At 44.5% G+C, this 24,246-nt stretch overlaps 1 protein-coding gene across 1 annotated transcript in view; it reads left to right on the top strand.

Annotated features, from left to right (window-relative positions):
• Positions 1-1,501, top strand: part of PSMC1 (proteasome 26S subunit, ATPase 1) — a 33,219-nt gene extending 31,718 nt beyond the window's left edge. Inside the window, exon 11 of the mRNA XM_073636702.1 lies at positions 235-1,501. Within this exon, the coding sequence (XP_073492803.1) occupies positions 235-369 (135 nt within the window). The 3' untranslated portion in view covers positions 370-1,501. The remainder of the gene's footprint in view (positions 1-234) is intronic.
• Positions 1,502-24,246: the final 22,745 nt, after the last annotated feature.

Here is a 24,246-nt window from a genome sequence, read left to right as displayed (position 1 = left end):
AGATTACTCCTCACCTCAAGTTTCTGTGACAACTGTACAGTTTTGAATTTCCCATCATTTTCTGCCCTGGAGGCAATGGTCACTGACAAACGGAGTAAATCTTTCTAGTGGGGACACACAATACATCTATCCAGAATTTTAAAAAAAAGTGTTGGCTTTAGATGTAACTTATTACTTAAACCAGACAGATTTTCACAGCTTTCTTCTAAGTCACATGCTTCTCTGTCTCCACAGGCTATATGTACAGAGGGTGGCCTGATGGCTCTGCGTGAGAGGAGGATGAAGGTCACCAACGAAGATTTTAAGAAGTCAAAAGAAAATGTCTTGTACAAGAAACAAGAAGGCACCCCGGAGGGCCTCTATCTCTAACTTTTTCTTTTCTTTTTTTTTTTTTTTTTTTCCACTGGGTAGGGGAAAATGTTAATGTATGTTTGGTTGGCTTTGTCTGAGTTCTCTAGATGCTGCAATCGGCCTTTGTTATCCCTTTGGCAAAGGGGTCTGTTCATAGTGTGGCAAAGGTGTTACAGGACACCTGAAAGATACCAGGCCGGCATTTAGCACTGGAGGGCGCAAAATAAAGTTCTGTAAAACCCCAAAAATTGGATCCATTGCAGTTTGTGTGTTTTACAGGCCCGATGCCTGTGATAGTGTTGTGAAGGAAACTGCTACATTTTTTTTTTTTTTTAAGCTTAAAGTAGAACTAAAGGCACAACTTTACTTTTAGACTGAATAAGAGAGGTATATAACTCCTGTAAGGTTTATTTTGACATCTCTGCCCCATTTAGGGGATTTCCCTTCACTTTCTGTTCCGTAGCCAAAGGAAGTGAGAGAAAACTCCTCTGAAGTGAGAAAATCTCTGGTTGTTACCAGAACAACCTTGTCCCCATTGGAAGATAACCCTACTATTTCTGTTATGGGGAAATAGTGGTGGATGGGGAGAGGGTGAATATCCTGGATAGGGGAACAGGCAGCAATAAAATCTAACGGGTTTAATTAATCCCTATCCAAAAGTAAAAAACAAAAAAAGTAATTTTTGTGGTGCTCTTTATTACCAAAGTAAAGTGGATCTATGTTCTATGAGATCTAGACAGCTAGTTCAGGCACTTCCTGTTATAGGATTACCATTTTGTTCCTGTCTCCCAACTGTGCTCCTACATTGTCACACCAGCTTCTGACAGAGTAAAAGCACCCCTTTCAACACACATTAGACACCCTGTGGTTTACTAACGGACAATACAAGTGGCCATTTCAACATACACATTACACAGGCATTGTCTGTTGCTGTCACCACTAGGAAACCTGCCCTGGCAACTGCCTTGAAGCCATCTTGGGAGTGCATGTAGACAGGAAGTGGCAAAAATTCTGCAGATCAGCAGCACTGAAATGCAACATTGTAGAACCTTTTTCTGTAATTTTTTATTTTATTTTTTTCTCAATTGAAATGTAGTCACTTCCAGGACAATTTGCACATGCTTCCAATAAAATACGAAATTCTGCTTCATATTGCTTGCGTTTGAGAGCTATCAGGCATCTAGCTGTGGTATGTGTAGTAGCAGCTTTTTAGCATGAAAAGCATGTCTGGGGTAAACCCAGGAGATAAGATTTTGGAGAAAAGAGAATCTATGTGTCAAATACTCCATGAACTAGACTCTAGAGACTGGATAGATTTTTCAATATGGTTTAATAAGTGAGCACTGCCAGTGTTTATGTTACGGAGACCCCAATTCCTTTTAGCAACATCCACATCTTTCAATCTTTGCATATACCAATGGAGAAGTATTTTATATTGGTTCTTCAAATAATGGGTACATTTTAAACTTTACCCGCTTGCAACCAGATTATTTACTAAATCTCCAGAGGTAACTTCCCCCAGAATCTTCTGCCATTTTCTCCCTTCGTCTTTCAGGACAGCACCTGGAGAGAGCGCAGCTCCACCCACTTTCCCAGGAAACACTGCAGTCAGTTTCTTTAAAGACCGGACACTTCCACCATGGCCTCAGTTGTAGTGTTTCCTCCGCCATGGTGGAAGCGCTGCAGGGAACCAGGGGTGTGCTGCGCTTTCTCCAGGTGGTGAAGGTTAGGGCATACCGGATCGTTTTTCTTCTTTTCCAAAGACAGCCCAGCATCCTCCCTGACGTGTGGGGGATTCTCCGGTGCCTCCTCCTCTTCATGCTCGGCGAGAGCCAGGCTGCGAGGGTCCCGCTCCTACAGACCGGTGGCAGGGCTGTGGAGTAGAGCGGCGTCTATTCCACGGGCCGCACGCCTTCCGGGTTCGGATGGCAAGCGTGTCATTTCCGACCGGGGGCGGGGCCTCGAGCGGCGCGACGCGGCTTCCGGTTCCGGCCGCTGGAACGCAGGAGGGGGGGGCGGTCTCCATGGCTGATTTCATTTCCGGCCCTCACAGCGGTGAGCGGCCCGGGAAAATCAAATAAAAGAGCACAAACGCCGCTGTGTGTCCTGTCAATAATGGAGGACGATCAGACGGCGGTGGCAGGAGCAGGAGCCACAACAATCAGCCAGGCTCAGGTAAGCAGGGATACTGGTCTCTGTCTTTTACTCTATGGGCATTTATAATGTTTAGTTATTTTCCCTTCCCTAAAAAAAAAAAAAAAAAAAGTGGGGAGCCTGCAGATCACTTGGTCCTGAGTACTAAAGGAGGGATAAGTGATTAATTATGTTTTAAGGTGGATCTGTGGGGTGATTCACCGGCTGTGGAACAGATCATAGGTGTTAAAGGGTTAACTTCCTTGGTGGTGTTTTTTTCTGTGTTCCTTATACAGCATGTAAACTGTTGTTTGTGAAAGATGGTTCAGCTATTGTCTTTTTTCCCTTGGGATATTGCAGAAGGCTAAGGAAAAGACCAAGCATGTCTCCCCTATTGTTAAAAGGAAGTGTCCCTCTTGTAAGGGGTTACTGAGGGATTCCTGGCCCAAAGTATTATGCAAATCTTGCATTACGGACATAGTTAAGGAGGAGACAGCTCCTGCTAGTCCTGCAGCTCAACAAAGCGAATTGCTAAGCTCTTTCAGGAAGGAACTGGCAGACACCTTTGAGTCCTTCAGGTCCTACCTAGATAGGCGGCCAACGGCGCATAGCAGTGTGGTGCCACATTCTCAATCCTCTGTTTCAGCATCCAGAGGGGGCAGCGACTCAGAGGAGGAGGAAAGTAACATTTTACTAAATTCGGAGGAGGAAGCAGAAGAAGTAAATGAAGCTTCTTCTCCTTCTTCTAGGTACAAGTTATCCCTTGAGGAGGTAGATGATTTACTAAGAACAATTCATACTACCCTTAACATCACAGAGGATAAGGCTCAGCTATCCCTACACGATAAGATGTTCCAAGGCCTCGGGGAGGAAAAACACAGGGTTTTTCCTGTACATAAATTCCTATCAGAGACCATTAAAAGGGAGTGGAAGGATCCAGAGAGAGCCCCCTTCTTTTCTAAATCCCTCAAGCGAAGGTTTCCGTTTGATGAGGATAGCTCGCATATTTGGAATAAAAAGCCAAGACTAGACGCAGCCTTTTCCCAGGTATCTAGGAATACTGACCTGGCCTTTGAGGACATGGGTATCCTTAAGGATACCATGGACAAAAAGGCAGACTCCCTATTAAGGAAGGCATGGGATTCTTCTTTAGCAAATTTGAAGCCTGCCATGGCCTCAACTGTGGTAGCCAGAAATCTGGAACACTGGCTGGAGCAGCTGAAGATCCACATTGAGGCAGGGACGCCTCGTAAGGATCTGCTAGATACGCTACCGGTGTTATCAAAGGCGGTAGGGTATATAGCAGATGCCTCAGCGGAGTCAATCAGGATGTCAGCCAGATCCACAGCTCTGATAAACTCAGCTCGCAGGGCGTTATGGGTCAAGACATGGACAGGGGATACTGCTTCAAAGACAAAATTATGCGGTTTACCCTTTGAAGGTGATCTAGTGTTTGGCCCTGGGCTGGAAGCTATTCTTGACAGAACAGCTGACAAAAAGAAGGCTTTCCCTATAAAGAAGAAGGTACTTCCGCAAGGCAACAGAAATTTTCGTGCTTTTCGAAAGACCCCAGATACCAAAGAGGCAGGCTACAAAAGGCCTTGGAAGTCTCAAAGGGGGAGGGGTAAGTCAGGAGTACTTTTTCGCCCCCCAACCACAAGCCCAAAAACCCAGTGACGGTCAGCCAACTGTGGGAGCAAGGTTACAGACCTTCTTTTTACAGTGGAAGACTATAACAAACAGCCAGTTTATCCTCAGGACCATCTTGGAGGGTTACAGGCTGGAATTTTCTCAACCTCCTCCTGTGCGTTTTTACATAACCCAGGCTCCCCGAGACTCAGAAAAGTCACTAGCAATGACAGCTATCCTGAAGGACTTGATGCTACAAAAGGTGATAGTGAACGTACCCCCTGGGGAATTAGAACAGGGGTGCTATTCACACATATTTCTTGTGAAGAAGCCGTCGGGAAAATTCAGGCTCATCCTGAACCTGAAGATTCTAAACAAGACTATCAGGTACAAGAAGTTCAGGATGGACACAATATTCTCAGTAAAGAATCTCCTGACCCCGGGATGTTTTATGGCTTCCATAGACCTGAGAGATGCATACTTGCATGTACCAGTAGCGTCAACATCTCAGAAACACCTAAGGTTTGCGATAAAACTGGGGGAATCTACCCTTCATCTCCAGTTCAGAGCTCTCCCTTTCGGGCTGTCATCCTCTCCGAGGATTTTTACAAAAGTCCTGGCGGAGGCCTTGGCCCCACTCAGAGTAGAGGGGGTATCAGTCCTGCCCTATCTGGACGATCTACTAATTTTTGCCAAAACAAGGGACCTGTTAGTGAGAGATCTGGAAAAGACAATGAGACACCTGGTAGGTCTAGGATGGATAATCAACGAGGAGAAATCAAACTTGATTCCATCTCAGACCATACTATTCTTGGGTTACACGATAGATTCCATCCAGGAGAAAATTTTTCTCCCCGAAGGGAAGAGGGAGAAGCTTCAGGAGGCAGTGAAGAAGACGCAGACAAATATGCCAATCTCCATAAGAGCAGCTATGTCGGTCTTAGGGCTACTCACTGCGACTATTCCAGCGGTGCAGTGGGCACGTCTACATGGAAGGGAGCTCCAGCAGACAATTTTAACGAGTTGGTCCTATGGAGAGTCCCTAGAAAAATTAATAAGGATACCTGCGCGGGTTCAGAGGAAGCTTTGGTGGTGGAGAAATCACTCAAACCTGAACAGGGGTCTGCTCTGGAGTTTTCCTTTGCAGAAAAGATTAACAACAGACGCAAGTTCCTGGGGTTGGGGCGCCCACCTGGACGAGCAGATGGCTCAGGGGAGTTGGACAGACTGGGAAGCCAGAAAGTCCTCCAATTGGAGAGAGCTGAGGGCTATTCTCTTGGGTCTATGGGCCTTCGAAAGAACAGTCCGGGGCCATCATGTTCAGGTCCTTTCGGACAATGCCACAGCGGTGGCCTATATATCAAGGCAGGGAGGAACAAGGAGCAGGGCTCTGCTATCCTTGGCACTCCAGATTCTAGCCTGGGCAGAAGACAGGCTAAATTCCATAACAGCGATACATCTGAAGGGAGATTTAAACCTTATGGCAGACTTTCTGAGCAGAGAAAGAGTATTGGAAGCAGAATGGAGTCTAAATGTAGAGACTTTTCAACAACTAACAGAAAGATGGGGAATGCCCCAAATAGATCTTTTCGCATCCCAAAAGAATGCAAAAGTAGAGGCCTTCTTCTCACTGAACAGGCAGGATCAGGCAGAGGGATTGGATGCATTAGCGCAGCCATGGAAATTCCAGTTGTGCTACGCCTTTCCCCCCTTTCAGATGATCCCCTTGGTCTTAAGAAAGCTACAGAAAGAGAACACGACGATGATTCTGGTGGCTCCTTTCTGGCCCAAACGGGCTTGGTTCGCAACAATACAGGGGATGGCGGTGGAACCTTATTGGGAGCTTCCGCTTCGGAAGGACCTCCTAACGCAGGGCCCCCTTCATCACCCAAATACCCAGCATCTCAGGTTGACAGGTTGGTTACTGAGGAGCAGATGTTAAAAAATAAGGGCCTTTCAGATAAACTGGTCTCTACCCTGCTGAACAGTCGTAAAGAGGTTACCAGGGCCATCTACTTCAAAACGTGGAAACGATTTAATAGCTGGTGTGCGATTAGGATACTTTCGCCACAGGAAATCGCTTCAGTGCTAGAGTTTCTCCATGAGGGAATGGAGATGGGGTTGGCAGCTAGCACCCTAAAAGTGCAGGTAGCTGCATTATCGGTTTTTCTTGAGAGGCAGTTATCAAGGGAGCCGCTTATTATTAGGTTTTTCAAGGCATTGGCCAGAGCTAGGCCAATACCTTTTAAGTTTTTTCCTAGATGGGACCTGTCTGTGGTTCTGCGGGGTCTAATCAAAGGGCCGTTTGAACCTCCAGAGGAAACGTCAATCAGGCTATGGTCGTTAAAAATAGTCCTGTTAGTAGCAGTAACTTCAGCTAGGAGAGTAAGCGAGTTACAAGCTCTTTCCATAAGAGAACCCTTTTGTTATATTTTTCCAGACCGGGTAGTGCTAAAAACTGACCCGGGTTTCTTGCCAAAGGTGGCATCAGCATTTCATAGGGAACAAGAGATAATTCTCCCTACCTTTTGTCCTAACCCGTCCAGTGCTAAGGAGAGGTCTTTCCATTCCCTGGACGTGAGAAGGTGTTTATTACATTATATAGAGATAACGAAAGATTTTAGAAGATCAGATTCGCTCTTTGTTCTCTTCTCTGGTCCACGGAAGGGGTATAGAGCATCCAAAAGCACCATAGGTAGATGGCTCAGAATGGCCATCAGCGAAGCTTATAAAGCTTCAGGAGCAGAGCCCCCTAAGGGGGTAGTAGCCCATTCAACAAGGGCAGTAGCAACGTCCTGGGCGGAGAGGGCAGGGGCTTCCCCGGGTCGGATCTGTAAAGCGGCCACGTGGACAAGTTTCTCCACCTTCACCCGCCACTACAGGTTGGACTTGCTATCAGCAGCGGAACAGTCGTTTGGCAGGAAGGTCCTGCAGGCGGTGGTCCCACCCTAGAGTAAGTACTCTTTTATCATCTCCAGGTGCTGTCCTGAAAGACGAAGGGAGAAAACCCTAGTTAGACTTACCGGTAACGGTATTTCTACGAGTCTTTCAGGACAGCGCCGATGACCCGCCCTAAGTTTTGAGGTTGTAAGATGTGTTATTGCTGTGTTCTGCTTATCTAATTTCAGCATGGCTGGAGGTACTCTATGAACAACTGAGGCCATGGTGGAAGTGTCCGGTCTTTAAAGAAACTGACTGCAGTGTTTCCTGGGAAAGTGGGTGGAGCTGCGCTCTCTCCAGGTGCTGTCCTGAAAGACTCGTAGAAATACCGTTACCGGTAAGTCTAACTAGGGTTTTTTTTTTTATACATATAGGGGGGCTTATATGAATGTTGTACGGGGTTTACGTTCAATAATTTCTAAATATCAGATATTCTTTGCAGGAAGGACCTACCAAGTAAATTTCTTCAAACGGAGTCACTTGTCTGATAATATCTGGTTATAATGATGGATTTGCAAGTATCATGGAATTATTGCTTCGGCAATTTGAATTTCTCTTGGAATTTGTCTAAAGGGGAAAAATTTTCTAGCGTTGACATTTACCAAATGTCTGAAATGAAAAAGGGCCATAAACATCCAGGGCTAAGACTTGTGTGATTAGGCTGTCTTGGAATCTTGGGGTTGAATAAGAAAACTGTCCTTTGGACGTATTTATTGTCAAGGGATATTGTGCTGTGCCAAATGTTTCTAAGAAACGCCATAGTGTGGAGCAGTTTAGGCGGTTCTAAATCTCTATCGCTACTCTGTAACAGGGTGAGATTTACTAAAACTGGCGCACACAGAATCTGGTCCAGCTGTGCATAGCAACCAATCAGCTTCTAGGTTTTATTGTCAAAGCTTAATAGAACAAGCTGAAGTTAAAAGCTGATTGGTTGCTATGCACAGCTGGACCAGATACTGTGTGCTCCAGTTTTATTAAATCTCCCCCAATAAGTTAAGGTGGATGGGTGCCAGTGCAGCTTCTCCACCTTGTTACAACAATTGTAAGCATATAAATTAGATAGGAGGCCAAATGTTTGATATTATTTAATTATGTTTAGACATTCTAGGCTAACCTGGCTGTGAGAGACACATGTAGCTGTTCTGGAGACCCTGTGTCATTTGTACCCCATGTGAAGTCCAATAAGTTTGTTATTTTTTTTTAATGGGGAGCAGAAATATGATTTGCTATGAACTGAGAAGTGGATTTTCCTTACTATGGAGAGATTTCTTCTTCACTTTCTGTTGTTTTTTGAGACCGGAAGTGAAAGAAAGTCTCCCCATTCGGACACGGACCGTAACCGTTTCCTACTCCAAAAAAAGTTTGGCTTTGGATATGCTATGTAATTAGAGATCTGCCTAAATGGCTTCAACCAGATTCAAGAGATCTTCTTGCACATCTTCATGTTTGTGGGACTCTGTTTTGTAACTTTCTTTATCTATACATAGTTACATACTAAGAAAAAAAAAAAATCGTACAATCCTATACCCACAGTTGATCCAGAGGAAGGCGAAATCCCTCCAGCAAATCATGATCCAATTTGCTTAAAGCAGGGGAAAAAAATTCCTTCCTGATCACCTGAGAGGCAATCTGTTATTCCATGGATCATTTTTTTTTTTAAAGTCTTATTATTGATTTTCAAAAAGAGAAACCAAAAAGAGAACAAACACTCTAACATACATTGGTCTTGTATGTTGTCAATGTGATCCTTGAAGGAATCACGCTATCACCTTATCATACATAAACATCAGGTATGAAATACATATTATGATAGTGGTTATAGCAGCACAGTTCGCTGGGTCACAAGGTACACATGCACATGCACAGTTGTACATGGTATGGTAACTAGGGTTGTCCCGATACCACTTTTTTAGAACCGAGTACAAGTACCGATACTTTTTTTCAAGTACTCGCCGATACTGATTACCGATACTTTTTTTTTTAATGTCACGTGACAGTTTTTTTTTTTTTTTTTGATATCTGATATCTCCCCCTTGAGACAGAGAAAGAGACCTAGGATAGATTCCCCAGTCCCTTTCTCTGCAGCCTCAGCTGCACTGAGAATGAATGGAGAGAAGACAGCGGCTCCTCTCCATTCATAAACTGAGACATCGTAATCACAGGAGATTACAATGTTTCAGTTATGTGAATGGACAGAGTCAGCTGACTCTGTCCATTCACAAAGGAAGGAGGAGGACATGGAGAAAGAGACAGCACAACGGAGGGGGACAGCAGAACGGAGAGGGACAGAGGAAGAGAGAGGGACAGCGGAACGGAGGGGGACAGAGGAAGAGAGAGGGACAGCGGAACGGAGGGGGACAGAAGAAGAAGAGGGGGACAGAGGAACGGAGGGGGCATGGAGGATGCGGTGACAGCCAGCAGTGATTGCTTGTGGGGGAGTTACAAGCACCGATCACCGCTGTATGTCACTAAAGCAGCTGAAAGCCGCGGGAGGAGAAGCTTGTAACTCCCCCACGCGCCGATCACTGCTGACTGTACAGGCATCGGGGGAAGCATCGGGAGCATTTGCCCGAGTACAAGTACTTGGGCAAATGCTCGGTATCGGTGCCGATAGCGATACTAGTATCGCTATTGGGACAACCCTAATGGTAACACATTATAGATTCATTGTGTACACTTGGCACCCGCTTGGGAGCTATTTCGGGATCGGGATCTACTAAGAGGTCTCAGAAGCAGTGGAGGGATCTATTAGTCATTTAGACCAGACTTTGCTGTATTTTTTGGGGCAGCCTCTGTTGTCATATGTGTCTTTATGCAGAGGTAAGTTATTGTTAATTAATTGTTTCGACGGAGAGAGGATGGGGGGTTGGTTTGTGCCAACTAAGGGCTATGGCTTTATGGGCATAAATTAGTTGTTCTATCAGGCCTAGTATGCAGATTGACATTGATGGTTGTAGTGGCACAGAGGTGATTTGTGTGATAAAGTCTAATATCTCCCTCCAGTATCCGACAATTTGCGAACAGGTCCAGAAGATGTGGGTGAAGTCCCCTGGAGTCCCACCACATCTCCAACATTTAATGAGGGGAGTCGGGGTTCATTTTGTGTAGTCTGGGGGGTGACATATGCCCGATGGACTATCTTAAATTGGATCAGGCGATCTCTCAGAGAGACCAGGGAGCTAAATGGGAAATCCCATATGTCATCCCAGTCATCATTGTCAAAATCGGGGACGTCATGGAACCATTTAGATCTTAGCTTTTCTAGAGTCGGGAGGGAGGTGATAATCAAGTGTGAATATAATTGAAAAGTGGGTTTTTTCGCACAATCTGACCTAAGAAGTTCCTCTAGTGAAGATTGGACTAGTTGAGGTGGGGAGTTTGGCGGCCGAAGGCATGGGAGAGTTGAAGGAATCAGAAAAAATAGGACTGCGGTATGTTAAAATCGGAGTTCAGTTTGGAGAGTGGGACTAGGGATTGATTGGAGACAATCTGTGTCACCGTTTTGATGTTAAATTTGGTCCAGGCATGGGGCTCGGGCAGTTTATAGATGTGCTTCAGGGTTTGGTTTAGCCAAAGGGGAGCATTGGGTGAGATTGCCTGTTGAGGGTATTTTTAAATTTTGAGACCTGCCCCCCATGCCCGCAGTGTAGTGCGCATGGAGGGTGTCAGTGAATAGGGGCCTTGAAAGAGCAAAAATTTGAACGCCTCTAGGGATCCCAGCACTGCCGTCTCGACCTGGGTAGCTGGGTTGGAGATGTCCTGATTGAGCCACCAAGCAGCCGTTACTAGCTGGGCGGCTAGATAGTACTTGTATAGATCTGGACACGCCAAGCCACCTTGGGAGATCGGGCATATCAGTGTAGTCCAGCTAGGGGATTGGGATCCCCATATGAAAGAGGCGAGGAGGCGATGTAGACATATGAAAAAAGATTTAGGAATCCACTGTGGAGAGTGGCAAAATAAGTATGTGAACTTATTTAGATATATATATATATATATTTTAATTTTAAACAACAAATTTATGCGTCCCAACAGTGAAAGAGGCAACGATTCCCATGCCTTCAGCTGTTGCTGAGTGTCTTGATCTACTGGGGACAAATTTAGGGGTCAGTAGTCACGGGCTGCAGGGTCGATGGGGAACAGGAGTGATTTTGTCCAGTTAACTCTGAGGCCCGTGACAGAGGAAAAGGCGTTGAGGACCTGTAGGGCTCCCTCGAGTGATGGACCCGCGTCATTGAGGAAGAGTAGGAGGTTCTCTGCATACAGGGTGACCCTCTCCTCCAGCCAGCCAACCCGCAGCCCCCTAATGTGAAGAGAGGTGCGAAGGGCCTCCGCAAGTGGCTCCATCGTGATGGCAAATAAGGCTGGAGAGAGAGTGCAGCCCTGCCGCGTGCCCCTGGACAGATGGAAGGACTGTGACAGGCCCCCTCCCAGCCTAATGGCCGAGGTGGGGTCACGGTAAAGGACCTTCATTCATTTCATTCATTCAATGAAGATCAGGGGGAACCCCATCCTGCGGAGGACCTCCCAGAGAAAAGGCCACTTGACCGTGTCGAAGGCCTTTTCAATGTTCAGGGAGGCCACCACCCTAGATCCCTCACTGAGATGTTGCGCGTGTATGTTGGTGAACAAGCGCCTCAAGTTTACGTCTGTCGCTCTATTGGCCATGAAACCAGTCTGGTCCTTGGATCATTTTTACCTATTAATACCCAGTTATTTTATGTACATTTAGGAAAGAATCCAGGCCTTGTTTAAAGCAATCTACTGAGCTGGCCAGAACCACCTCTGGAGGGAGTCTATTCCACATTTTCACAGCTCTTACTGTGAAAAAAGCTTTCTGTATTTGGTAATGAAATCTTTTTTCCTCTAGATGTGAATACTGTCCCCTTGTCTTCTGTGATATGTTACATATTGTCAGTCAGATTACATTTTTTTTAGGGCAGAGTTGAATTTGCTTGCGAGGCTAACAAGAACATTTTAGTACTGTCGCTTTTCTGCATATAAGATAAAGCAATAAGCCTGCAGAGGGTGTGTTTGGGAAAACCTCTCTTACAAAGGTGGGCAAAAAGAGGTTCTCAGCTCCCCATATTACCAGTGACTTGAACGAATGCACTACACGGTCTAAAAAGACCTGAGTCAGGGGGCTGTGCTCGCGGCTTGCACATCCGTGCTTTATTTTTGGGTTTAAGGAGAGTGTACACCTAAAAGATTCAACATCTGCTTTTTCTTATATAATCTCGTCAAGCAAGTTTGTTTTTGGTGTAGTAAACACTGCCCTCAAGTGTTAACTTTAATGAAATGCAGCTATTTTCAGACAATGAGGTCCACTGCAGTGCAGTTCTCATCTATTATTTATTTTTTTTTTTTAAACATGCATTGTGCTAATAATCTAACATGTAAACAAGGAGTTTAATGCAACTGAAAATTTCTAAAATGATGTTTTCCATCACACAGTTGATTTTCTGTTCTGCACTTCTCTGCAGGAATACTGCCATCTGTCATCTAATGTCAAATATGTTAAAACTGACCTTCATCCTAAAGGTGCCTTCTCCCCTCTCCCTCCCTTACAAATGGACATTTTTTTTTTTTCCTTAACAAAGTACTCTTTGTGTTTCTTGCCTAAACGATAATTTCTTCTTGTTCCGAGTTGTGGCACGCACGTGTGGGGTTTGCGCAGATGTGCCGATGGACTCTGCCAGGAACTGAAAGCTGGACAGAGTTCATTGGCACATCTCCATGGGTGCCATAATAGTGGTGCCTGAGGGGTAGTGGAGCCACCAAGTGAGGCGGACTAATATTCTGCCTTAAGGCCCGTTTCACACTAGAGAGGTGCGAGAACCCTGCAAATCCAGTGCGGGTTCCCGAATTGCACCTGAATCGCACCGCGTTTCACACTGAGAGCTGCAAACCGCTGCGGGTGTCAATGTAAAGTTAACGACACCCCCAGATCGGATCGCAGTGCAAACTGTAAAATGGTGCAGCGATCCGATTCCAGTGCAGACCAAAAAAATGGCCCTGCACCATTTTGGTGCGAATGCAATGTGATTTCAGCCATACAGTTTGCATGGCTGAAATTGCATCACACAGACCGCATGTGATGTGCACCGCAATGCGGTGCGAATCACATGCGATGTCTGGCATCGCACTAGTCTATGCGAATAGAGCCTTTGACCAACCCTGCATGCAGCCAGTGTGCAGCTAATAGATCAGTTTGTATGTGGTCATAGCATAGAATGTTGCTGCGTCCAGAGACAGCATTTAGGCCTCATGCACCGAGGGCTTTCACACTGAAGCGGTGTGCAGGCAGGATGGTGAAAAAAGTCCTGCAAACCGCTTTTTTGGAGCGGTGAAGGAGCGGTGTATTCACCGCTCCTTCACCGCTCCTGCCCATTGAAATCAATGGGACAGCGTGGCAATGCCGCGGCTATAGCCGCGCTGTAGGAGGGATTTTAACCCTTTTTCAGCCACCAGCGGGGGTTAAAACCGCACCGCTAGCGGCCGAATACCGCTGCAAGAACGACGGTACAGCAGTGCTAAAAATAGCGCTGTTGTACCGCCGACGCCCCCACCGCCCCAGTGTGAAAGGGGCCTAACTGTGTCTAAGTGCAGCATACTAGCTGCCCATGTGAATCTAGCTTTACTCTTCCACTGGGCCAACACCTACAGTAATACAAAGAGATGCCACCTCATGTTAGTTGATCCTTCAACTGGAACGAACACGGGATCAACAGAAGCAGTACAAATATATTTCTTATTACTCGTACAGGACAAAGGTCCTTTAATCATTATGACTGGGTTACATGGAGCTACCTTCAAATGATTGGACATTGGCAAAAACGAAGGCTGCAGGGACATCCCCACTCCCCTCCCCCTCAGGAAGCCTTCGTTTTTTCTTCATGGCCTTAAGAAAAAAAAAAGCAGTCACTCCCACCGCTCAGGAGTCCTCCACAGCGGGACAGGGCTGTGCATCAACAAAACCATAAAATTCTGTAATGCCTGGAGGATGCATCCCTCCTCGCTGCGGGAATCCAAAGAAACAAACAGGAAGGAGTAAACACCTAGTGCATTACCGAAAATAATTTATTGGAAAATGTAAAACTAGTAAAAAATGAATACTCCCAAAAGTGCAACAAGTGCTTAAAGCGGACCTTCAGTCATTTTTTTCATTCATCCATCTATTAAATCTAAACATTTTTTTTTCTGCCAGTAAATGCCTTATACAGCCCACGTCCTCTTTCTTGTCTGGTAAAAAGCCTAGGCTTATGACATCATGTACAGCTCTCTCTCACTCGAGAGAGTATGCCAGGAAGGGAGGGGGGATGAGTCATAAGAGGACCAATGAGACTGCAGAGCTGGAGGTGTGTGTATGTGTAAACCCAGGAAGTGAACAGGCAGCAGCTTCAGCTGCCCACAGTTAAAATGGTTGCAGCCAGACTTAGTAGAGAGAGATTTCTGCAGCATATTTGGAAAGTACAAGATCACAATATTTATAAAATAATATGCAAAGTGGTAGGAGGGAAGCTTCAGAATGGCAAAAATGTTTTTATTACAAATTATGTGAGCAGACTGCAGTTCCTCTTTAAGCTTAGCTCTGAAAAAGGGGGTGTGCCCCAAAATGCATTAGCCTGCCAGCATAGCGGGGTGCTGTGGGAGACGCGTATCCTGCACTGTATGGTCTCGTCTTGCTTACATTCTCTCACTTCTTTCATTTTTACTAGTTTTACATTTTCCAATAAATATTTTTTGGTAATGCACTAGGTACTTGCATATTTCTTTGTAGTTTCTTCATGTCCTTAGGTGATGGACCTCCTCTATATACTGGGAGAAGCTTCCTATATGGAGATTTTCTCTCGATCCTTCACTGGATGATGACGTTCCAAGATGATTCCTCTGTAAATAGGCTGCATCATAGACACTGCAGCTTTTCATGCTTGTTCTGTGGACTCCTAGACACGGGGTGATTTACTAAGAAGAAGGCACTGTACCAGTTCATACATTAATTGGTGCACCGGAAAAGTCATTAATTGAACATGTGAACCGGCACACGTTGAAGTGCAAATAACAATAATAAATACCCGCATATGTAAACTGGAACTGGCGCTAGGGTAACTGCGGTTTTCTCATTGATAATAGCGCATGCCCAATCCAATTGGTTAATTTCATCTCATTGGATGTGTCTTGTTAGGCAATTAGTAGGCGTTCTCAGTGAATTAACCCTTTTGATGTCAATCTCATTCCTATCACTTCTAATATATCTTTGAAATTTGTTTTTTTTTTTTTTTCTTTTTTTACCCAAATCTTTTAATACATTACAAAGAACAGAGAAGTGCTTCTAAACCCAATAAATTAATATTTTCAGATCTTGATCTTTAAAGTTGACCATACACTGCAATCAGTTAGATCTTAAATAAATTAGAGCCTGTTTGATTTCCTATAATTTGAATTAATTGTTCAAGTGTGTCTTCCTATTACCTATTTTGCCTAAATATCGAGTTGTACAGAGATTGGCCAATCAGATTGCATAGTGCAGGACCATCTTAAGTGCTAAATTTGGAATGTAGATGTTCCATGACCCACTTCTATTTTCCAAACGATATTTCTTGGGCATTATACAAGGCACATGAGAAACCACCTTTTTTCAAGACATGCTAGAGCAGTGGTCATCAACCCTGTCCTCAGGGCCCACTAACAGGCCAGGTTTTATGTATTACCTTAGGGCGATGCAGACTAGAATACTGCAATCACTGAGCAGCAAATCATATCACCTGTGATGTATTTCAGTTATCTTGCAAACCTGGCCTTTTAGTGGGCCCTGAGGACAACGTTGATGACCACTGTGCTAGAGTGATGAGGAATCTTCAAACTACGGCCCTCCAGCTGTTGCAGAACTACACATGCCATGAGGCATTGTAAAACTCTGACATTCACAAACATGACTAGGCATGATGGGAATTGTAGTTCCTGAACACCTGGAGGGTCGTAGTTTGAAGACTCCTGTGCTAGACCATTGTTATGCCTCCAGAATTGGGAGTGTGGCATCTACCCAACTTCTCTCTGCTGGTGGACACAAGAACCTACATCTATAGATATATATTATTATTATACATGATTTATATAGCGCCAACAGTTTACGCAGCACTTTACAATGTAGAGGGGGGACAGCACGATCACAGTACAATTCAATACAGAAGGGACAGGAGGGCCCTGCTCGTAGAGCTTACATTCTAAAGGGAGGGGTGGTGGTACAAAAGGTAATAGATGCAGGGAATAATTTGATGGGGGATATATATATCTATATATGTAGGTATATATATATATATACATACACATACACTGAAGCAGGAAGCAATATACATTGGCCCGGAAGTGAATCTGCACACAGGAAGTAGGCGTGTGTTTTGAGGCCAAATCATTTAGATATACACACGTGACCCACACAAACCACCCCATGTAAAAATAAATAAAAAATTATCTTAATTTTCAAATAAGGATCATCTCTTCCTCAGAGAACAGTGAGCGGGGCATAGTGGTGGGAAGAAATTAGCAGCAGTACAAGCAACTTCCTGGAGGGGCGTGATGTCATTCCTGTGTGCTGGCCACCGCTTCCAGGAACCAGATATGCGCCACAGGTACATACTTCCACACACACAGCAGTTGTGCATTTGGCACATCTAGATGCAGGAACCCAATTTTTATGGAAATTAATAGTGAAGCAGATGCAGATTTCCAGCACTGGACTAACAAATGTTTATAGTGAAAGGCAACTGGTGTTTTCTATTAAACAAGGTCTAAATGGGCCATTGACATGCATCACAGTTGAACTTAGGAATGTGTCTTTGCAAAGTTAAGCTAAATGAAATCCTTTCTTATTTTTCCTTGGGTATAGAGTGCAGAGGGATTAGAAGTCTTGTCAGTTTTTGGGGATGTCTGCACCCCTGATAGGGTGAAGACACCTCCCAAATTTTGACAGTTTCTCCTTCAAATGTATTCACTTCCTGCCACATAGCCAATCGGGAAGTGAAGGTAAAACCCTACCAATGTCTTTCCTTGGGGACGCAGGTCAATCTAAATAGTTTCCCAATTAGGTAAAATTGCACTCTAGCATTTTGCTGTGTACACCCCAAATGATTAGGTATCTTGGACTTTGGGATTTTATTTACTAAAAGCAAATCCACTTTGCACTACAAGTGCACTTGGAAGTGCAGTTGCTGGAGATCCAAGGGGGACATGCAAGGAAAAAAAAAACAAAAAAAACAGCATCTTTGCTCCTACATGACTGGATGATAAAATCACCAGTGCCCCTCAGATTTACAGCGAGTACACTTGTATTGCAGAGTGGATTTGCCTTTAATAAACCCTCAAATACCTAATAATTTGGGGTCTACACAACAAAGTGCTTGAGTGAAATTTGCCTAATGGGGACGTTAGCTAGATTGACCTATGTGTCCCCAAGGAAAGACATTGGTAGGCTTTTAACCTCACTTCCTGTTTGGATGTGACAGGAAGTGAAGCCAATTTTCAGAAAAGGGACACAAAGCCCAACTTAAAAAAGACAAGCAGGGGTTCTAACATTCACTTAATTTCCCTCAAATGCCCACAATTAGAATAGGATTGTCTTAAGCTAGATTTTAGCTCAGTGCAGTGGGTCTCAACCCTGTCCTCAATTACCCCCAACAGGCCATGTTTGCAGGTTTTCCTTGATCTTGCACAGGTGCTTTAAATCACAGTCAAGGGCTTGGTATTTTGGACAGCTATTTTAGCTAAGAAAAATTCCCAAAACATGTCCTGTCGGGGGTACTTGAGGACTGAGGCTGAGAACCACTGCGCTAAAATGGAAAATTAGATACTTACCTCTCTGTAATTTTCCTTTCCTGGTGCCTATCCATGGCAGCATAGGCACAATCCATGCATATGCTACCATGAAAGCACCAGGAAAGTAGCTTTTAGACAAATCAACCTTTTTTGTTTTTCCATGCCAATCAGCCTAGTTAAGCTGCAGCTGCGAAATCTGTTGCATGAAAATTGTTTGGGGGAGGGGGGGAGAGTGTAAAATGCATTACTTGGATTGAACATGCATCTGCAAAATAAATTATTAACAAAACACATAAAACAAAAATTTGCTACAAATTTTATTGGTCAACAAAACAGGACTTGGAAAAGAGTAAGGAAAACAAAAAACACATATATGTTAATTTGACGGAAACTGGTTTTGAGGTCTGACCATTTTGCAGAGGAAATGAACAGGAGTTAAAAGAACTGCACACACAAATGGTCAGTCTCTTAAGGATTTAAACATTTTAGACACAGACACACACTTCAAAGTGGGTATACCTGTTAAGGATGTCCTTAAATTACTAACCCAAAAACACACTTTCTGAGCATGCCCAGAAATATCCAAGTGCTGTTCACACACACAAAAAAAAAGAACAAAGTCCCTGAGCATGCCCAGAACAACCCAAATGCAGCTAGCACAAAATAAGCCATCCCCTGTCCAAAATTAAGCACATCATCCAGCATGCTACAAAATTACAGATGGGATAAACACCCCCCGGTCCAGGGGGGCAAACAAAGACCCTAACATGGGCAAAAGTTATACAACAAATACCATTGCAGTCTATGGGAAATGACTTGTTAATTTTGCTAGTCCCCACTTGGCTGACTTATATTCTAGTGATTGGCCTTAAAATGGGTATGGGGGCCCAGGTCCCACCCTAAGGGACATGTATCAATGTCACCAATTTGGACAACCCCAAAAACGAAACAAGGAGAAGTGCCTTTAAAAATGCAAAATTGCTTAAAATCTAGTAACTTGGGGTGTTTACTCTGCCTGTAAAGTGGTGCATCTGTAGCATGTTTCCAAAATGCTGCTTCAAAAATGTACGGCTTTAGAGAAAACATACAAATCTGCAAGATTTTAACCCAAAACAAAAAATAGCCCGTCCCCTCAATACATACAAGGCCATTTGGGTCTGTTAAGGCTTAAAATGAGAACCCCCCCACGTGAAAAATACCACCCCAAACGAAAAAAAATATTGTGCCAATCCCACACACTAACAAACCCCTAGCCAAACACACAGCAAGCCAGCCCATGAAAGGGGGGTGGATGCTTGGAGGCAGTAGGGGCTCAGGCACCGCAAAAGTCAACCACCTTGTTCCCATATTCAGGGGGACAAGGGCCTCGTCCACACAACCCTAGGCTGGGGTTGTGGAGGGCTGTAGACAGGGGGCTTTACGGAGTGTGGAAAGCCCCTTTAAACTAGTGGGTACAAGGTGCTTTGTGGTTGGTATTGGGCTGAGCCCAACATGCCCCAAAGACGGCCAGCTATGTTGAGTGCATATGGCCTTGTATGGTTGAGGAGGGGGTTGGGCGTTCGCTCTTCTCGCCCCTTTCCTAGCTGGCCCTGTTGTATGCTTTGTAAAAGGATGTGGTTTGGGTTGGTGAAGGCAGTTCATAGCCTTTTGAGAATGGGGTGGAGTGTGGAGTTCCCCTTTAAAAGTAAAATCTAGCCCATGAAAATCCAAGGGGTTAGAGGGGGGAGACAAGAGCACTGGAGAATGGAGTTCCCCTTTAAAAGCAAAAGCTAGCCCAAGGAAATCATATGCATTAGAGGGGGGAGGGTAATGCCCTTTTAGGAGGAGCTAGAGGACAGAGAGTATTTTTACATAATTTTAACAAGGTGCATGTCACATGTTGGCAACATAACATGCTAACATGACCTGTGAGCAAATCTCCTTTAAAAAATACATAGGTGAACCAGCGTAAAAAAAAATTGTCAAGTTTAGAGGTGCGCCTGTTCAACCCGTGCAAATGCATGTATGTTGCTTAACATTTACTAAGATTTTAGCCACGCAGTGAACAAACGCATGTGAACGAGCGCAAGAGCCGCTTGTGCATGCGCACTGCTTACATTGATCTCATGCAGTTCTAAACGTACTTGCAGGCACAGCAGGCTTTCTCTGAAAAAGTTACTTTCTCATTCTATTTTGGGCATATTTGTTACTTGGGCAGTTGTTACTAAACTTCCTCACATCACCCCATAATATTGGCACCATCTTCTGTCAGTATTAATTTGGAGATGCCATGGGCCATGTCCATAGTGGCACACAGATTGCATTTTCCCGTGCGCCGAGATCGCTATAGTAAATGGGGGATTCGCGCTCTGTTACCGGCGCACCATTTCGTAAATGTGTAAATGTACATTGCGCCTCGCCGTGCGCCTCTACTGATGGCGCACGACTTTTGTAAATCACCCCCACAGTCTTGGGGGACTGAACCCAGGCCCCACATGGTGGAAGATGTAAAGACAGCCTGCAATGTTTTGCACTGGATCTTTCTGTGGGTGCATGGTGTTAAACTCAAGGTGCTTTACAGGGCCCTAAAGACCCCTGTGAAGGGCTGATCTCTACTGCTCCTGCATTAATAGGTGCTACTGTGCCTGTAAGCCTACCTCTTCCTATTTGCATACACAACACTGGGCTGGCAATATCTGGTTCTTCCTTTGAGGGCACATTAGAAGTGGGTATTCTTGCAATACCTAGGTTACATAGTTACATAGTTAGTAAGGTTGAATAAAGACACCAGTCCATCCAGTTCAACCTGAGGGAGTGTCTACAATTGTCCCTATCCCTGTACATTGTGTCTCATTAAGATACTCATCTATTATATCATCATTTATTTAAGGTACCCATATAGCGCCATCAATTTATGCAGCACTCCACACTCATCATGCCCTACCCTCAAGGAGCCCACAATCCAAGGTCCCCAAACTCACATTCTTATACTCGGGCCAATTTTTTGAACAGAAGCCAATTAACCTACCAGCATGTATTTGGAGTGTGGGAGGAAACCGGAGTACCCGGAGGAAACCCACGCAGGCACAGGGAGAACATGCAAACTCCAGGCAGGTAGTGTCGTGGTTGGGATTTGAACCAGCGACCCTTTTTACTGCTAGGTGAGAGTGCTACCCACTACACCACTGTGCTGCCCTAGTGTGGCTTACAAGTGCTCATCACCGAGGAATCCCCCTCACTCTCTCTTGCTGCTGGGGTTGTGAGTATTGCTCTGGGGACAATTTTAAAAGTATGGCACATCACAGGGAAATGGGGTCAGATGGACTTGCTAGCTCAGGCTCAGCTTTTTGTTCCTTTAGGGGTGGTCTGACCATTCTGCTAACTGTTGGCCACACCAGCTTCCCATTTCCTTAAAGAGGGACTTCTGCCACAATTTTGAATTTCATAGGCAGAATTTCTGACGTTACTGAGGCCATAGATAGCAGGGGTCACACCTGTGCCCCTTCAACTTCTCCTTCTGAATTGCTCTTTAATTTCACCTGTGACACAGTGCCTTGGGTGGAGGTGACAGCTGAGGAGGATATGTTGCCTTTTGAGGCATCAGATCAGGATGGCACACCTGCTACATAGATTTCCCCAAACTAATGCTTATTGTTCAGTATGGGGTCTTTTACATTTTCTTACTAGCAAATAACTTTCTGGTGACGATGGGATCTGCCATGTATGGAGACTGTATCACCTGGAGAAGATTTTTACACCTTCAAAAATGTTTAGTTCAACAGCATCTTATTGAAGAAAATTTCCTTACAAAAGGAGTGCTTCTTGTGCAGACCCTGCCATTTCATGCCTTAAAGTGGTTCTAAAGACAGAAAGTTTTTCTTTCTCTTAATGCATTACGGTAAAAAAAAAAACCTTCTGGGTGCAGCTAGCCCCCTCCTATACTTACCTGTGCCCCATCTCGATTCAGCGATGTGCATGAGAACAGCATCTCTCTTGGGTCTCTCTCTCTCCTCATTGGCTTACACAGCAATGGAAGCCATTGGCTCCTGCTGCTGCTAATCACAGCCACTGGGTCAATGACGAGAGAAGCGGAAGCTCTAGAGCAAGCCCGCTTTAGTGCCCCCATAGCAAAAGGCTTGCTATTGGGGGGCGGTCAGCAGGGGGGAGGAGCTAGGACCGCCAGAGGGGGACTCAAAAAGAAGAGATTTGGGGCTGCTCTGTACAAAGCCATTGCACAGAGCAGGTAAGTATAACAAGTTTTTTTTTATTTGTAAATTACAACCTTTAGAATCACTTTAAGAAGACAATTATGGCCCCCGTGGAAGAGAATATCCTGCGTTAAAAGTCCCAATAGATAAAAGGTTAGAGGTCCTCTTTAAAGCCCACTTTTTTGGTGGGCCCTGCCATGCAACCCACAATTATATCTATGGTAGTCTGACAAACCATTGCTGTCTGGATTAGGAAGATGGTCCAAAATTCCAGTTTCATCTCTATGGATAGCTCTGTCCACAATCATTTAAAGCTTTTATCTACTTTTTTACTGACAGTAGATCTTCTACTTCAGGAGTAAGGAAGAGCTTCTTCTTTCTATCTCAGTTTTTCAATGCCAAGTCTTAGACAGGATCATACTTTTAAAGGGAGACATGGCCTTCCACGGCAAACAAGGTTGGTGCCAAAGCCTCTTTACAGCAATGGGATTCCCCCACAAAGTTAAGGCGGGGGGGGGGGGGCATCTCCCTGCCTTCTTGGACCTCTGGTCCCAGAAAATCATGGATTGGTCCAGAGTGCCTTTTCCAGAGCCTACAAACTGGAGATTGGCCTGTTCCTGCTTCAAACCTCCCAACTTTTCTCCTTCAACGCCATGATGGACGGATCTAATTGCCGCTGTCCGGCAGCTCCTAGCTCAAGGGGTTATTACCCCTTTTCTAACAGGAGAATACTTTTAAGGTTACTACACCTTTTACAGTTCTTGAGTAGAGGAGTTTGGCCCATTCTAGATCTAAAAATTCTTAACTTGTTCCTATGGGTTCAAAAGTTTAGAATGGAAAATGCCAGGTTGGTCATTGTTTCTCACCTTCTGGGTGATTTTCTTGCCTCAATAGACAATTGGGATGCTTGTTTGCACATTCCCATCAATGCCACCTAAAATCACAGACATGAAAACAATGATCATGTTCCACATAGTGGACCTCCTCACATCTCCTTAACAAGTGATACAAGTTAGCCAATATGTTTCCTGAGTTGTATCAATTGAAGCTTGAGCTGTGAGGAAGTCCACTGTGTGGAACATAAGGATTGGTTTCATGTCTGTGATTTTAATACTTTTGTGAGTATTTTATTGGATTTTATGCAGTAAAGAGGTGTCAAAGGTGTTGTAAAAGGCTAGAGTGCTCTCTTTTCCGCAGAGCTTTGGTTTAATCCTTATTTGAAGGAGTCTTCACTGGACCCATCTTAAGGATAGGTGTACTACAGTCTGATGCTGAACATGGCCATGTCTAGAAACTTTCTGCCTTGGAACAAACTTCCATCATTTAGTTTTCCCCCGTCTATGGGCCTTAGCCCAGGCAAGCATACATGTTTATGCCTACCTAAAGAATATGTAAACCTAACATTTCATATTTCTAATATGCGCCTGCTGTACCATGTACTTGTATGAAAAAGTGTCCTGTTCTCCTTGTATTGATTGCTTTGTTTGAAACCCATGGTGTTCCTGCCAGTCCCCCGGCTTTCCTATTAAAAACTGAGCACACTAAGCCGGAGAACACACTGTCATCAGTTCTTTAGCTAGGCTGGGAACTTAGTGTGCTCTCCTCCAGCACAGCCTTTCACTGGGGAGATTAGTGACCTGCTGTTTCTGCTCCCCCAGCTCCTATGCAGCTAAAAACCGGGAATGTGATCACTTCTAAAAAAGGGGGAAAAAAGTGTATTTATAATGTTTTTTTTTTTTTATATCTATACACAAATCTTTTGCCTTTCATTTCTATTGAATGGGTTGTTTTACAAGGTGATCATTTTACAACCACTTTAAAAAAAGAAGGACCAAACCTCTCCTATCGAGCACACCTCAGTTCGGCTCGGTTCACAACTATGTGCTTTTTGGAGAAACGCACTACAGTCCATTTAACATGGTTTCCTATGGGATACATATACATCTATGCTTTTTTTCAGCCGCTGCGTCAGGGATTTTTTTAAGCAAAACGGTGCAAAATGCACTGCAGAAATGGATCAAAAGCAAACTGCATAGGTGTAAACCGAGCGTTTGCAGCAGTTTACAGACTTGAAACCATCAAAAATGTTCGGAATGGGCGACTGTTATCTCGGGTCTATGGCCAGTCTTAATAACAATCCTTGAATATATTAGCTTGCCAAGGTCAAATTAAATTATGCTGAAGAAAAATCCCT

This window comes from Aquarana catesbeiana, linkage group LG06 (assembly GCF_042186555.1).
Source record: "Aquarana catesbeiana isolate 2022-GZ linkage group LG06, ASM4218655v1, whole genome shotgun sequence".
NCBI classification, from domain to species: Eukaryota; Metazoa; Chordata; class Amphibia; order Anura; family Ranidae; genus Aquarana; species Aquarana catesbeiana.
This window is presented reverse-complemented; position numbering and strand designations above follow the sequence as displayed.